The sequence below is a fragment of the Suricata suricatta genome, chromosome 4 (genome assembly GCF_006229205.1).
Source record: "Suricata suricatta isolate VVHF042 chromosome 4, meerkat_22Aug2017_6uvM2_HiC, whole genome shotgun sequence".
In the NCBI taxonomy this organism is placed as follows: domain Eukaryota; kingdom Metazoa; phylum Chordata; class Mammalia; order Carnivora; family Herpestidae; genus Suricata; species Suricata suricatta.
This window is the reverse complement of record NC_043703.1, coordinates 77015460-77030456: the sequence shown is the minus strand read 5'-3', so window position 1 is coordinate 77030456 and position 14997 is coordinate 77015460. Positions and strand designations below refer to the sequence as shown.

Below are 14997 nucleotides of genomic sequence, written 5' to 3'. Positions count from 1 at the left end.
TAGGTGTCATACTTTCTCCATGTCACACTTTCTTCATATGTCTTCTTCTATGTGAAATATTAAAGAAGAGGCTTTTTAAGATATAAACAACATCTGCTCAATGTTTGGATAATTTTTAAGACTTGAAATTAAACAAAAAAACATTTAAGCTATCTGATTTCTGTTCCATTTGAATAATATTTAAATTATATCATCAAAACAGAACTCAGTATAGAGTCTTCTGTTTCCCTTAGACCTAGTGGCAGTTCCTTGTATTTTATTTTAAATTATTCAGTAAAGGGGAACCAGTAAAGACTTATTTTTCTAGTCATTCAGACCTAGCTTTTTGAAGCTGATTTACAGTAAAGACTTTTTAAAAAATGATATTAATGTGGCTATTTAAAAAAAGTGATTGCAGGGCACCTGGGTGGCTCTTTTAGTTGAGCGTCTGACTCATGATTTCGACTCAGATGACAATCCCAGAGCTGGGATTGAGCCCTGTTTCAGTCTCTACACTGAGCATGGAGCCTGCTTTAAGACTGTCTCTCTCTCGATGAAAGAGATTGCCAGACAAACAAAAATGAAAGGAGTTCGTGATCACTAAACCAGCCCTGCAAGAAATTTTAAGGGGACTAATTGAGTGGAGGAAAAACAAAACAAAACAAAAAAGACCAACAGCAACAAAGACTAGAAAGGACCAGAGAACATCACGAGAAACTCCCAACTCTGTAAGCAACACTATGGCACTAAATTCTTATTTTTCAATAATCACTCTAAATGTAAGTGGACTAAATGCTCCAATCAAAAGACATAGAATATCAGAATGTATTAAAACAAAACAAAACAAAACAAACCCAAGACCCATCTATATGCTGCCTACAAGAGACTCATTTTAGATCTAAAGACACCTGGAGATTGAAAGTAAGGGGATAAGGAACCATTTATCATGTTAATGGACATCACAAGAAAGCTGGAGTAGCCATACTTCTATCAGACAAACTAGATTTTAATGTTTATTTATTTTTGAGAGAGAGAGCAAGCAGGGGTGGGTCAGGGAGAGAGGGGAACAGTGAATCCAGAGTGGGCTCTGCACTAATGGCAGCAAGCCCAATGCAGGGCTTGAACTCATGAACTGTGAGATCATAATCTGAGCCAAAGTTGGATACTGAACTAACCGAGCCACCTCGGTACCCCCAGACAAACTAGATTTTAAAACAAAGACGGTAACAAGAGATGAAGAAGGGCATTCTATCATGTCTCATAATTGAGGGGTCTATCCACCAATAAGGTCTAACAGTTGTAAATATTTATGCCCCCAACATGGAAAACCCAAACATATAAGTCAATTAATCACAAACATAAAGACACTCATTGATAATAATACCATAATAGTAGGGACTTTAACAGCCCACGTACAGCAGTGGACAGATCACCTAAGCATAAAATCAAGGAAACAGTGGCTTTAAATGACACACTGCACCAGATGGACTTAACAGATGTATTCAGAACATCTCATCCTAATGTAGCAATATATACATTCTTCGCGAGTGCGCATGGGACATTCTCTAGAATAGATCACTTCCTGGGACATAAATCAGCCCTCAACAAGTACAAAAAGATTGAGATCATACCTTGCATATTTTCAGAGTACAACACTGTGAAACTAGAAACCAACCACAAGAAAAAATTTGGAAGGACCATAAATACTTTTAGATTAAAGAGCATTTTACTAAAGAATGAATAGGTTAACCAAGAAATTAAAGATGAAATGAAAAAGTACATGGAAGCCGGTGAAAATCAAAACATGACCGTCCAAAACCTCTGGGAGGCAGCAAAGGCAGTCATGAGAGGGAAGTATATAGCATTCCTGGCCTTCCTAAAGAAGGAAGAAATGTCCCAAATATACAACTTAACCTTACGCCTAAAAGAGCTGGAAAACTAACAGCAAGTAAAACCCCAAAACAGCAGAAGAAGGAAAATAATAAAGATTGGAGCAGAAACCAATGATAGCCAAAAAACAAAACAAAACAAAAGCAAAACAACCAACCAACCAAACAAACCATATCAATGAAACCAGGATCTGGATCTTTGAAAAAATTAACAAAACCGATAAACCCCTAGCCAGATTTATTAAAAAGAAGAAGGAAAGGACCCATATAAATCATGAGTGAAAGCAGAGATCACAACCAACAGTGCAGAAATACAAATAAGAGATTAAGAGTAATTATATACCAATAAATTGGGCAATCTGGAAGAAATGGACAAATTCCTAGAAACATAAAACTACCAAAACTAAATCAGGAAGAAATAAAAAATTTGAACAGAGCCATACCAGTGAAGAAATTGAATCAGTAATGAAAACTCTCCCAACAAACAGGAGTCCAGAGCCAGACAGCTTTCCAGGGGAATTCTACCAAACATTTAAGGAAAAATTAACACCTATTCTTTTGAAGCTATTCCAAAAAATATAAAGGGAAGGGAAACATCCAAACTCATTCTACAAGACCAGCATTATTGATTCCAAAACCAAAGTCCCCACTAAAAAGGAGAACTACAGACCAATCTCCCTGATGAACATGGATGCAAAAATTCTCAATAAAATACTAGCAAACCGAATCCAACAATACATTAAAAGAATTATTCATCATGATCAAGTGGAGTTTATTCCTGGGCTGCAGGGCTGGTTTAATATCTGCAAATCAATCAGTGTAATAATCACATTAATAAAGGATAAGAACCATATGAACCTCTTCATAGATGCAGAAAAAGCATTTAACAAAATACAGCATCTTTTCTTGATAGAAACCTTCAAGAAAGTAGGCATAGAAAGAACATACCTCAATATCATAAAGGCCACGTACAAAAGACCCACAGCTAATATCATCCTCAATGGGGAAAACTGAGAGCTTTCCCCCTGAGATCAGGAACACAACAGGGAAGTCCACTCTCACCACTGTTGTTTCACATAGTGCTGGAAGTCCTAGTGTCAGCAGTCAGACAAAAAGAAAGAAAAAGCATACAGATTGGCAAGGAAGAAGTCAAACTTTCACTCTTCACAAAGTGAAAATCTTGTTTTTCCTTTTGGAAAACTCAAAAGACTACACTAAAACAATTCTAGAACTGATAATGAATTTAGCAGAGTCGCAGGATAAAAAAATCAACGTGCAGAAACCAGTTCCATTTCTATACATCAGTAATGAAGCAGCAGAAAAGGAAACCAAGGAATTGATCTCCTTTACAATTCACCAAAAACCATAAATACCTAGGAATAAACATAACCAAAGACGTAAATGATGTGTATACTGAAAACTATAGAAAGCTTGTATAAGAAATTGAAGAAGACATAAAAAAAATGTGAAGCATTCATGCTCGTGGATTAGAACAAATACTGTTAAAATGTTGATACTACCAAAGCAATCTGTACCTTCAGTGCAATCCCTATCAAAATAATACCAGTATTCTTTACAGAGCTAGAACAAACCATCTTAAAATTTGTTTGGAACCAGAAAAGACCCCAAATAGTCAAAGTCATGTTGAAAAAGAAAACCAAAGCTGGAGGCATCACAATTCTGCACTTCAAATTGTATTACAAACCTGTGATCATCAAGACGGTATGGTGCTGGCACAGAAACAGATGCACAGATCAGTGAGCAGAAGGGAGAACCCAGAAACAGACCCACATGTATGGTCACATCTTTGACAAAGCAAGAAAGAATATCCAGTTGGATATTTGTGTCTTCAGCAAATGGTGTTGGGAAAACTGGACAGAGACCTGCAGAAGAATGAATCTGGACCACTTTCTTATACCATAACAAAAATAAACTCAAAATGGATGAAAAACCTAAATGTGAGACAGGACACCATCATCCTACAGAAGAAAAGAGGTAACAACCTCTTTGACTTTGCAGCAACTTCCACTAGATGTGTCTCTGGAGGCAAGGGAAACAAAAGCAGAAATGAACTTCTGGGAGCTCATCAAGATAAAAAGCTTCTGCATGGTGAAGGGAACCATTAACAAAACTAGAAGCCAACTGATGGAATGGGAGAAGATATTTATAAAAAGCATATCAGATAAAGGGTTAGTATCCAAAATCTATCAAATCAACACCCAAAAAACAATCCAGTGAAAAAATGGACCGAAGACATGAATGAACACTTTTCCAAAGAAGACATCCAGTTGGCTAACAGATGCATGAAAAGATGGTCAACATCACTCATCATCAGGAAAATGCAAATTTAAAAAAACCTACAATGAAATACCGCTCACACCTGTAACATGGCTCAAATTAACAACATGTTGGCGAGGATGTAGAGAGAGGGGAACCCTCTTGCACTGCTGGTGGCAATGCAAACTGATGCAGTCACTCTGGAAAACAGTATGGAGGTTCCTCAAGACATTTAAAAATAGAGCTAGCCTATGACCCAGCAATTACACATTGAGGTGTTTATCCAAAGGATACAAAAATGCTGATGTGAAGGGGCACATGCACCCCAATGTTTATAGTAGTACGGTCAACATAGCCAAGCTGAGAGCCCAAATGTCCATCAGCTGATGCATGCATGGATACAGAAATCACACACACACACACAAACACACACACACACACACACAGACAGGACTATTACTCCACGATCAAAAGGAATGATATCTTGCCATTTGTAACAACATGGATGGAATTAGAGTGTATAATGCTAAGTGAAATAAGTTAGAGAAAGATAATATATGATTTCACTCATGTGGAATTTAAGAAACAAAACATGAACATAGGGATAGGGAAGGAAAAAATAAGTTAAAAACCAAGAGGGAGGCAAACCATAAGAGACTCTTAAATTCAGAGAACAAACTGAGGATTGCTGGAGGGGTGTTGGGTGGGCAGATGGGCTAAATGGGTGATGGGCACTAAAGAGGGCACTTGTGGTGAGCTGTGGGTGTTCTATGTAAGTGATGAATCACTGAATTCTACTCCTGAAGCCATTATTACCTTATATGTTAACTAACTTGGATTTAAATAAAATTTTAAAAAATCCTCTTTCTCCCTCTGTCCCTCTCTCACTTAAGCACTCTATATATATAAAAAATTGTTTTTAATTTTTAAAAATTTAAATAAAAAAAGAAAAAGGAAAGGAAAATTCAGTCTTGGCATTATTTGGATTTTTCATTATAAATTATTCTGTCATTCTTACTATATTTTTTAACTCATTTAATATGGGCTAAAAATAATTTTAACCTTGTGAAATATAAAGCACATAAAAATTGTACAAAATAATAACATCAGCTCAATATCACACAGCAAACACCCATGTCGTGACATAGCTTAATAAATTACCTTTAAAGAATAGAATGTAGTCAGCACCTTAGAAGCTTCGCTTTGCCCGTCCCAGAGCCTTCCCCTCCCACTCCGAAGGGTGACAGATGTCTCCATATAAATGGTAAATCACTTCCTAACCTTTCTACATACTTTAACCACATAACCAGGCGTCCCTAAACACCGTAATTGAGTTTTGCACTCAAACAGTACACAGGTGGTCTCGTACCATGCCTGTTGTTTTGGGCCTGGCGTCTTTTATTCTATGTTTGTAGCTATTGTCCGCGTTGTTGCATGTAGCTCTGGATTGTTCATTTTCATTGCTGTGTAGAGGTCTAACCACACAATAGAATATTACTTTTGACCACCAGAAACTGAGGTACGTTTATTACAGACCCTAGAGGAAGTACACAGCACACCTGGAGAGGCCACTTGGTACTGGGAGAGAGAGGGGCAGGACCTGGGGCACATGCCTTATTACGGTGTGTGGGTGGAGTGTTTTGGGGCTCATGGGCTAAGGCCAGATTGGTCAATTCAAACCAAAGAGGAAGGTCTTCAGTAAGCTTCATGGGGGTGAAGGCCGGAGGGTGCACAAGGGGAAGGCCTTGGGAGGTGGGGGAGACTTTATTACAAGGACTTTGGGAAAGTCCTGTCAGGAGCCTAGGTTTGCTTGGTGCCCTGCAGGCTGCTGTCGGGGGCATGTACTTGTGTTAGAGGCCAGGATCTGTTTTCGGTCCCCATGGCCACATGGCCAAACAAGATGGACACTGAGGTGGCAGTACTGCACAGTGGCTTTGTGAGAGTCTGGACAGTGTTTTTCAAAGAATTTCTTTTAGTGTGTGGCTTGTCTGTCATATCTCTTGACCTACTGGAAAAATAATTGGGATTTCATTGAAATCTAATGATTAGGCTGGAGAGATGTGACATCTTTAAAATGTTTACTTTTCAAATCATTCCTCCATTTGGGTCTTTGTAACTTTGTTTTTAACGTACATTTTGGAGATCTGCATGTCTTTGGTTACATTTACTCCCCAGTGTTAGATGTTTATGATGGCATGCAGCATCGTTTTGATTTGCTAACCATTAGCTAAGGATTTTCACATCCATATTAATGAGAAGGATGAGGTTTGTATATTTAAAAATAATGTCTCTGGAGGTGCCTGGGTGACTCAGTCAATTGAGCATCCAACTTCAGCTCAGGTCATGATCTCACAGCTCATAAGTTTGAGCCCCGCATCAGGCTCTGTGCTGGTAGCATGGAGCCTGCTTCAGTCTCTGTCTTCCTCTCTGTCTCTCTGTCTCTGTCTCTGTCTCTCTCTCTGCCTCTCCCCCGCCCACTGTCTCTCAAAAATAAATAAAATAAAACAAAAAATAATGTCATTGACTTTGTTAACAAGGTTAAGCTGACTTTATATCACAAGTTCAGTTGTGGTATTTTCCCCCCCTCTGGAGTTTATGAGATTGGTATTATTTCTTTATTAAACAATTGGAGGAATTTACTAGTAAAGCCATCAGCATTTAAACTTTTCTGATAGGGAGGGTTTTATTAAACAGATTCTACTTGTTTTTAATAAGTTTAAGATTATTTTGATCTTCTTGTGTTACTTTTGATAAGGTGTATTTTTTAAGGAATTTGTCATTTTATTCGTAATGATTTTTGGTTATTTTAGCTATCGAGAGAGGTGTGTTAAAAGTTTTTTACTATAGTTGTAGATTTCTCTATTTCTTCTTTTAGATTATTAACTTTTGCTTTATATTGTTTGGAAGTTATGTTATTGATTGCATGAAGATTTAGAATAGGGGTATTCCTGGGGCGCCTGGGTGGCTCAGTCAGTTAAGCGTCCGGCTTCGGCTCAGGTCAGATCTCATGGTTCGTGGGTTCGAGCCCCGCGTCAGGCTCTGTGCTGACAGCTAGCTCAGAGCCTGGAGCCTGTTTCGGATTCTGTGTGTCCCTCTCTCTCTGACCCTCCCCTGCTTGATCTGTCTCTCTCTGTCTCTCAAAAATAAATAAAAAGCATTAAAAAAAAATTTAAAAAAAAAAGAATAGGGGTATTCCTGGTGGATTAAGCCCTTTATCATTAAGAAATGTTCTTTATTACTTCTGATAATGTTTCTTGCCTTAAAGTTTACATTGTCTGTCTTCTTTTGATTAGTGGTATTTTTATTTTCACTTTACTTTCAATAATTCTTTTTTTAAAAAAATTTGTTTCTATATTATTGAGGCAGTGAGAAACACAGCATGAGTAGGGGAGGGGCAGGGAGAGAGGGAGACACAGAATCTGAAGCAGGCTTCAGGCTCTGAGCTGTCAGCACAGGGCCCAACGTGGGGCTCGAACCCATGAACCGTGAGATCATGACCTCAACGGAAGTCAGACACTTAACCGACTGAGCCACCCAGGCACCCCGCTAATTCCATGTTCTTAATTTAAGGTGTGTCTCTTGTAAGCAATATGAAGCTGAGTTTCAAACTGAGTGTAGATATCTCTAGAATACCCTTCCCCAGTCTGGTTTAAAGTCTCCACCCTGCATTCTTGTATTCCATTATAATGGTTCTTATTGTTACGTAGTTTTATACTGTAACTTAATTTACTGGTCTGCGTCCCCTTTAAGACCATGAGCCATAGTTTGTTATCCTTTTTTAGTTCCTGTGTATTTGGGATATAATGTCTGACATCTAGTAGACATTCAACAAATGTCAGTGGTTTCCAGATCATCGAAGCCCCCCCAGTCTCATTAGCCAAATCTCCAGGCTCCTTTGTTGGGGGTGGGGCTGGGGACAGAGGGGGCTGCACAGGCAGGGCTTCAGGCCCTCTCCCTCCACTGCCGGCAGAAATGCTCTTTTATAAGTCAAAGATAGAATGAAAGATTCTGCTGGAAGAAAGGAATCTTATGCTTCAGTGTTTTTAAATTATTTGTCCAGGCTAGTGGCTTTGAACCTCAGAACCAGAACCTCAGAAGTTTATTTTACATTGTTTATAGAAATGCATTGCATGAAACCATCCTTGCCCTCATTATATGTATTGCCCTTTAATATTTTTTTGGTTCTCTTTTTAAGGCTCATGATCCACTAAACTGATTTCAATTGACCTCAATTTTTAAAAAATTCTTGGTGAAGGGGGTTTTGCTATCAATAAAAATTGGGTTCAAATTTTTACTTGACAGTTTTCTAGCTGTGTGATCTCAGACCTTCTGTTTTCCTATCTATAACACAGAGAGCATGCCTATCTTTCAGGGTTGTTGTGAGGATTAAATGTGATAATGCTGGGGCACCTGGGTGGTTCAGTTGGTTAAGCATCTGGCTCTTGATTTCAGGTCGGGTCATGATCTCACAGTTCATGGGGCCGAGCCCTGCATCAGGCTCTGCGCTGACATTGTGGAGCCTGCTTGAGATTCTCTTGTTCCCACTCTCTCTGCCCCTCCCCTGCTCATGTACACATGTGCTGTCTCCCCCCTCAAAAAATGAAAAAAAACTATAAAGTGTGATAATGCTTATTAAGGAATTAATACAATGCCTGATACATAATTAAAAACAAATGTTCTATGTCCTTTAGAGAACAGATCTACAATAGTCAAGTTTGGACACAAAATTGAAACATACTCTACAAGGTCTATAGAATTTTCTCACCACTAGAGCATATAAGATGTAAAAATGCATAGAAATATTTTTATATGTTTCAAATTAAAATTGTTTTAGTAGTTAAGTTAAAAATGAGACTCTGGATATAAATCCAGTTCTATTTAAAATACCATAAATAATTAGAAGTGAAAAGTTAGATTTAAAAATCAGTTTCGAGCTGAAGAATTTAGTAACTTACTGCCTGTGTTGGAAGAAATCAAATGCTTGGCCTTAGACAGCACTGGGGACACTTTAACATTTTTTTGAAAAGTCAGATTTAAGGGGCGCCTGGGTGGCTTAGTCGGTTAAGCATCCGACTTCGGCTCAGGTCATGATCTTGCAGTTCATGGGTTTGAGCCCTGCGTCAGCCTCTGTGCTGACAGCTCGGAGCCTGGAGCCTGCTTCCGATTCTGTGTGTCCCTCTCTCTCTGACCCTCCCCCGCTCATGATCTGTCTCTGTCTCTCAAAAATAAATAAATGTTAAAAAAAAAATTAAGAAAAAGAAAAGTCAGATTTAAGAAGCCACCAACAACATAAATATGCCAAAACAAACTAACTTTTTTCTTTGCTTCCTATCATAGGTGTGTTGAAGTTGTGAAAGCCTCTCAATACGTAGAGCTCGCAAATGATCTGGAAATAAACAAAGCAATTACATACTTGAGACAAAAGGACTTTAACCAAGTAAGTGTTTTAAAGTTTTAGATGTTTTATATGTTAATTGGTCAAAGCAGTAATATTGGGAAACCATTTTTAGATATTATTATCTGTGATTATTCTGAAGTTGAGTAGTATTTTTATTTGTGTTAACATAATTTCCATTAATAGAGTATTACTTTAATTTTGACCTGTTTGTCCTGTTTGTCCCAGTGCAAATACTTTTCGTATAAAGCATGGTTCCTAAATGACTAAACCATATTCTAGTCCAGAGATCAACTTTTCCCCTAGAGGTTTCTAGACTGTTCTCCAAACCTCTAAGGTGTTTTAGAATCAGGAAAGGCCAAGAGCCCAACTAGCAGCATGATGCTTCTTCCTTCACAGAGAGCTGTCCTGTGCCCTGTTTTGTATATTTGGTTTACTCAGGAACACTGCACTGGGCCTACAAGGGTCCCTGGCTAAGCACAGTGTGACAGGCCTCCAGGGGCTCACTGGCATGACCTCCACCTTGCTGCCTTGGGCCACGATGGACGGGTGCTCCCCCTTCAGTAGTCTTTAAAATGTTTTGTGGGGGCGCCTGGGTGGCTTAGTCAGTTAAGCATCCGGCTTCGGCTCAGGTCATAATCTCATGGTTTGTGGGTTCAAGCCCCGTGTCGGGCTCTGTGCTAACAGCTAGCTCAGAGCCTGGAGCCTGCTTCAGATTCTGTGTCTCCCTCTCTCTGACCCTCCCCTGCTCGTGCTGTCTCTCTCGGTCTCTCAAAAATAAAAAAATAAAAAAAAATAATAAATGTTTTGTGTTCCATTGCATTTTCAAGATTTTAATTAGTTTACTTATGTTTTTAAAATGTAATTTCTGCTTTCTTTTCAACATTGCTGCTTTGACTTTGTGTTTCTTTTGTTTGTATATTGTAAGTATGATGAGGTGGGTATAATAAACATTAGTTGAAAGGAACACTGTTAGATTAAAAGCGATTAGGTTGACATAACTCATAAAGATCATTTGGCAAGGACTACTTTATTTACAATTGAAGTAAAAGAGAAAAACATATACCTTCTATTATGAGGTTATAATTCTGTAGCTAAGTTAAGAAGCTGAAATCTTAGAGTATGGTTCTTTGTGATAATAGTTGTTTTGTAGTCACCTTTGTAACAGAGAAGGAATCCATTAAAAAGCCTAAAGCAGATGAAATGAAGTAGTGTGGTCTGAAAGCCAGTGATCCTGTATGGACAGATGTAGTGGAGTGCAAAAACTAGTAGCTAGATGGCGTCAGTCAGGGAAGAAAGCCAAAATGGAGATATATCTATTTTCCTAATTGTGTGTGGGGGGAGAAAAGAAAACACAACCCAAATTAACAATGTTTTTTTTCATTATTTGTTTTACTATTTATAGCTAAATGTAATTTTATTAGGTGCACTTTTATCAGTTTCACTTGTAAAGGAATTGATATGTAAAATTTTATTTTGATTAATTAATTTTTAAAGATTTTTGTTTTTGTGTAATCTCCACACCCAACATGGGACTCAAACTTACAACCCCGGTATCAAGAGTCACATGCTCCACCAGCTGAACCATCCAGGCACCCCATAACCTATTTTGTTTTTAAAACAGTAATATTGGGGGTTGCTGAGCTGGCTCAGTTGGTAGAGTATGTGACTTTTGATCTCAGGATCATGAGTTTGAGCCCCACATTGGGCATGGAGTCTACATTAAAAAAAAAATTAAAAACAGGTATTGGCTATACATTCATTGAACATGTAAACGAATAGTTTTGAAAACTACCCATTTCAAAGCTAAAAATCCTGAGAATATTCCTTTTATTAGAATAGTTACATAGCATTTTAGAATAGTTTAGAAATTTAAAATATGAAATATTTTTTTTCTCTCAGATGTTTTTAAATGAATGTTTTAAAGTTCAAAATATTTCTGTAATTTTAAACAGTAGGATTGCATTGTATTTTACTTATTGTTTGAATTCATAGTAACCTTTTGGGGGGAGAATAATTTGGTGTTACATGTAGTCTTAAAGTTTTGTTACCAGTGAGCCACAAATTAATAAAGAATAAATTTAAAATCTAAGACACTTAAAAAGTTTTCTTTATTTTTCTTTCTTTCTTTCTTTCTTTCTTTATTTTAAGAGAAAAAGAGAGTGTGGGTGGAGGAGGGGGAGAGACAGAGGGAGAGAAAGAATCCCAAGCAGGCTCTGTGCTGCCAGTGCAGAGCTCAGTGCAGGGCTTGAACTTGCTAGATCATTACGTGAGGCGAAACAAAGAGCCAGATGCTTAACCAACTGAGCCACCCAGGCACCACACCTAAGACACTTTATTAACTGTAGTATGAATAGCTGTTTCTTAAAGGACTCATGTAAACTACCATATGAATGCTACGACTATAGTATTCCATTTTTTTAAATTATTGTTGTTCACTTGCTTTTGATAATCTATTTCTGGACTTCATAAATACCAGAAAACATTGTTTTCTCTCTACACTTTACTTTTGAGAATTTAATGGATATATGAGTTACACCTATTCATGTGCCTTATATTTTAAATTAACACATACATTTATTTTGATACAGTCTAAAAACTAAAGTTTAAAACATCTCAATTCTTATTCATAGTGAAAAGCATCCTATAAAACTTAGAGATTCAGAATAGCAGTGACTTTTACATTAATAGCCATGGACGTTGTGTGAAGACTTAATGAGATAACTTCTGTAGGATGAACAACGTAAGCAGCAGTGATTTCCGAGGTGCGTTTTAGGGACTTCTTGGTAATTCTGTAGAAGATCCTTCCAAGAAAATAAGTGAGAAAGAGAATAGCAAAAGTGAGCATATAATGTTGGAGTCTTTTTTCTTCTTTGTGGAATTATGAACTAGTAGCCTAGAAACATCCAGTGATTTTCTTTAAAGTCATCAAAAATCTTTGAATAGAGGGGCGCCTGAGTGACTGAGTTGAGCATCCAACTCGTGATTTTTGTCTCAGGTCATGATCTCATGGTCATAGGGCTGAGCCCTGCATTGGGTTCTGCGCTGGGCTTGGAGCCTGCTTGGGAGTCTCCCTCTCCCTCCCCCTCTCCTTCCGCCCCTCCCCCACTCGTGTGTGAGCACGTGCATGCTCTCTCAGGGGAAAAAACACCTTGAAAGGAATAATTACTTATATTATAACCTAAATATGTAGAATTTAGTATTTTTGAAATCGTTTATCCTTAAAAAAATTGAGTCTGTACACTTAACGGTGCTTCATGTGAGGCTCCATTTGAGGCCAAGCAGCTTTTGAGCAGGATAAAAGCGAACGCTGGGGTTTGGTTGGACTCAGCTCTCTCCAGGAGCAGAAAGTGCCCAGAAGCCAAGCATTTTCTATTCAGTAAATGTATTTTGAAGGAAGGAAGGAAAACCCATTGCCTTTCCCCACTTTTTGTTCTTGTTATTTCTCAGGCATTTCTAGATTGAGTACTCACTCACTGTTCATGCAAGGTGTCTGACTATTCCAAATACCCTGTTTGGTTATGACAGTCTCAGACCTGCCAAGTGGTTAAAAATGTACTTTCATTTCTAATGGCTTGAAAACATAATTATATTTGGAACTACTTAAGATAATTTTTTTGTCATAGCCTCAGAATTAGTTTCTGTTATTAGCTTTAGAAAATTCTCAACCATTAGTCTTTCTTTCCTTCCTGGAATTCCAGTTATGTTTGTTTCTATTGGACGTTTTTGTTATGTTCCCATATGTCTCTTTCCTGAGACCTCTTTTTCATCTTCTCTTTTCCTTTGCTTATTTAGTCTGAATGTTTTCTGGAATCTTGACCTTCAGATCCTGGTTGTCTCAGTAGTTCTCTAGTACCTTCAAAAGATATTTTTAATATTTTAATGTAACTTTTCTAATTGTTCTCTGTAGAATGGTCTTCTGTAGGCTGATCTCTGATAGCCAAAAGCATAAATTCTAGAATGATCTTGTAGAGAGCAAATCTGATTGTGTCTTTTAGGTAAAAACCTCACTTATACCCCATTATGCAGGATAAACATTACACCGTGTCACAAGATACACAAGTCCCAATATTTACTACTCTCTGGCTGTATCTAATCTACTATTAAACCTGTCAGTTATGTTCTTAATTTCAGTTATTGTATTTTTAGTTTTGTTGTATCCTTTTATAAATTTTAAGTCTCAAATGAAATTCTCATTTTGTCATCTGTTTTCTTAAACATATGATCCATCCTCTTTGTGCCCTTTCCTGGCATAACACTCAAGATACATTGATCTTTACCCCAACCCTATAATGTTAGTAACTTCCAGATATTTTCATTTCTAGGCTGTAGAGACCTTAAAAATGTTTGAAAAAAAGGACAGTAGAGTGAAAAGTGCAGCTGCAACCAACCTCTCATTTCTATATTATTTGGTAAGTTTTGGGGTTTTTTTTTTTTACAACCACAAGTGGATAATGTGCTATTTTTATGTTGCTCAACTTCTCCCTGAAGAGCACGGCTAGAGAGAGGCTCCAGAGAAGACGGTAGAGAATGTTAGCAGAATGGGGTGCCTAGGGGGTCTGGTCATGACAAGTTCTGGGCCAGGAGCTGCGTTTGTGGACACGTGTGAGAGGACCATCTCAGAAGAAGAAAGGAGAGAGAAAAATTATGGTGGTAAGCATCACTCAGAGAATTACACAATGTGGATCTGGGAGGTGGCCTAGAGATCGGTTTCAGCACTATGTTAGTAGTAAAGAAAGCGATGGCTCAGATGATTTACGTAAGGTACAGTGTCATCTGTAAGAAGCATACTTTGGGCATCTGTTGGGTCCCAATCGTGGGGAATACCAAAAGTCTAAAAGTCTAAAAGGGAACTTTCTTAATTTGGAACAAAGGAAGCATGTGGGTAGACTTGGAAGGAAGAAAGGAAGGTTGGTTGAAAGTAGAGAATAAGAAATTAATATAGATAGTAAGTGCTTCAGAAATTCAGAGGAGGCAAATAACATTTTAATTTTGAGAGACTAAAGGAACGAACAAAAGCACAGAGACAGGAAAAGTGGGAGGGATGTGAACATAAGGATCACTATATTTAGTTAAACTACATTTTCAGTCCCTCTTGGAACTTCTGATTTGTGCATCATTGAGAATTACTGCCGTGCTGAACTACTGTTAACGGTGGAAATTATACTCATAAGGTGTTGTGAAGAATGACTCCAGTATTTTATGTTTCCTGGCAAGAGAGTGCGGCCAGGTGCAGGCTTAGAGGCGGCTACAGATTAGGGGGAAGGATGCTGAGTTTATGTTTTTAAGATTTTTTGTAGTGATGGTGCTATATTTAAATGGAAACGCCCAAGAAGCATGTGGAACTGATCTCAGGTGGGAAATCAGGGAAATCAGAGTTAGAGACAAAATGTGATGATTATCTCGGTAGAGGCCAGAGCTTTGATAATAGATCTTCATAGGCTGATCATTTGTGTC

The 14997-nt window shown here is 37.9% G+C and overlaps 1 protein-coding gene across 6 annotated transcripts in view; it reads left to right on the top strand.

The window, feature by feature from the left end:
- The window catches only part of IFT88 (intraflagellar transport 88), a 129816-nt gene that overhangs the window by 59475 nt on the left and 55344 nt on the right, over positions 1–14997 (top strand). For all 6 annotated transcript variants that reach the window (XM_029936988.1, XM_029936991.1, XM_029936993.1 and 3 more), the window contains 2 exons: positions 9483–9582; positions 13866–13952. In XM_029936988.1, the coding sequence (XP_029792848.1) occupies positions 9483–9582; positions 13866–13952 (187 nt within the window). The remainder of the gene's footprint in view (positions 1–9482; positions 9583–13865; positions 13953–14997) is intronic.